Raw genomic sequence first — 614 nt, 5'->3', positions numbered from 1 at the left:
GTAAATAAGGTCGGATCTCTCACAAAAAAAAAAAGAGCCGCTGCACAGCTAAAAATTTTAAAAATGGCGAATTACAAAAAAAGTAAATTAAAAAATAGTCCCATAAATTAAAAAATTTAACCCTAACCCTAACCCTAACCCTAACCTAACTAACCTACCTCCCACTTCCCCCTCCCTATTTAGGGCCTGTACAAAAAAAACTAAAAAAAAACGGGAAAAGGAGAAAAAAATTTTTATGTGCCAGAAAAAATGTTACAGAATCACAATTTTTTACAACAAACAAAAACAGTTCAATTTTTTCGGTGGAATTTAAAGGTGTTAAAATATATCAGAAAGTTTTCAAATAGCAAGAATTTTTAGCAAGAATTATTTAAATTGAGGGGGGAGGGATTAAAAAAGCAAGGCCACAAATGCAGAAGAAACCATGCTGAGGGCGAATTGTTTGTTTAGGAGAAAACTGGAGGAGCTGCATTTGTCCTCAATCCAACCACATTTAGCTTTTGTCCCTGCGGCCAACCCCACATTTTCGGCTTCGCATGTCTCCTTAGTTGTATGCTTAGAGCAGTTAGTTTTCCCATCATTCTCTCCTGCTTCTTGTTTTGCTGCTTTTTCTG

General features: G+C 35.8%; 1 pseudogene across 1 annotated transcript in view; it reads right to left on the bottom strand.

Annotated features, from left to right (window-relative positions):
* Positions 1-528: 528 nt before the first annotated feature.
* Positions 529-614, bottom strand: part of TEOVI_000555300:pseudogene — a 1,427-nt pseudogene continuing 1,341 nt past the window's right edge. Inside the window, 2 exon segments of the mRNA in view lie at positions 529-582; positions 585-614. The exon segment at positions 585-614 is cut by the window's right edge and continues 1,341 nt beyond it. Of these exon segments, the coding sequence occupies positions 529-582; positions 585-614 (84 nt within the window).

Source organism: Trypanosoma equiperdum, assembly GCF_001457755.1.
Source record: "Trypanosoma equiperdum strain OVI genome assembly, contig: ctg_1156, whole genome shotgun sequence".
NCBI lineage: Eukaryota > Euglenozoa > Kinetoplastea > Trypanosomatida > Trypanosomatidae > Trypanosoma > Trypanosoma equiperdum.
Note: the sequence above shows the minus strand (reverse complement) of the source record. Positions and strands in the feature narration are given on the sequence as shown.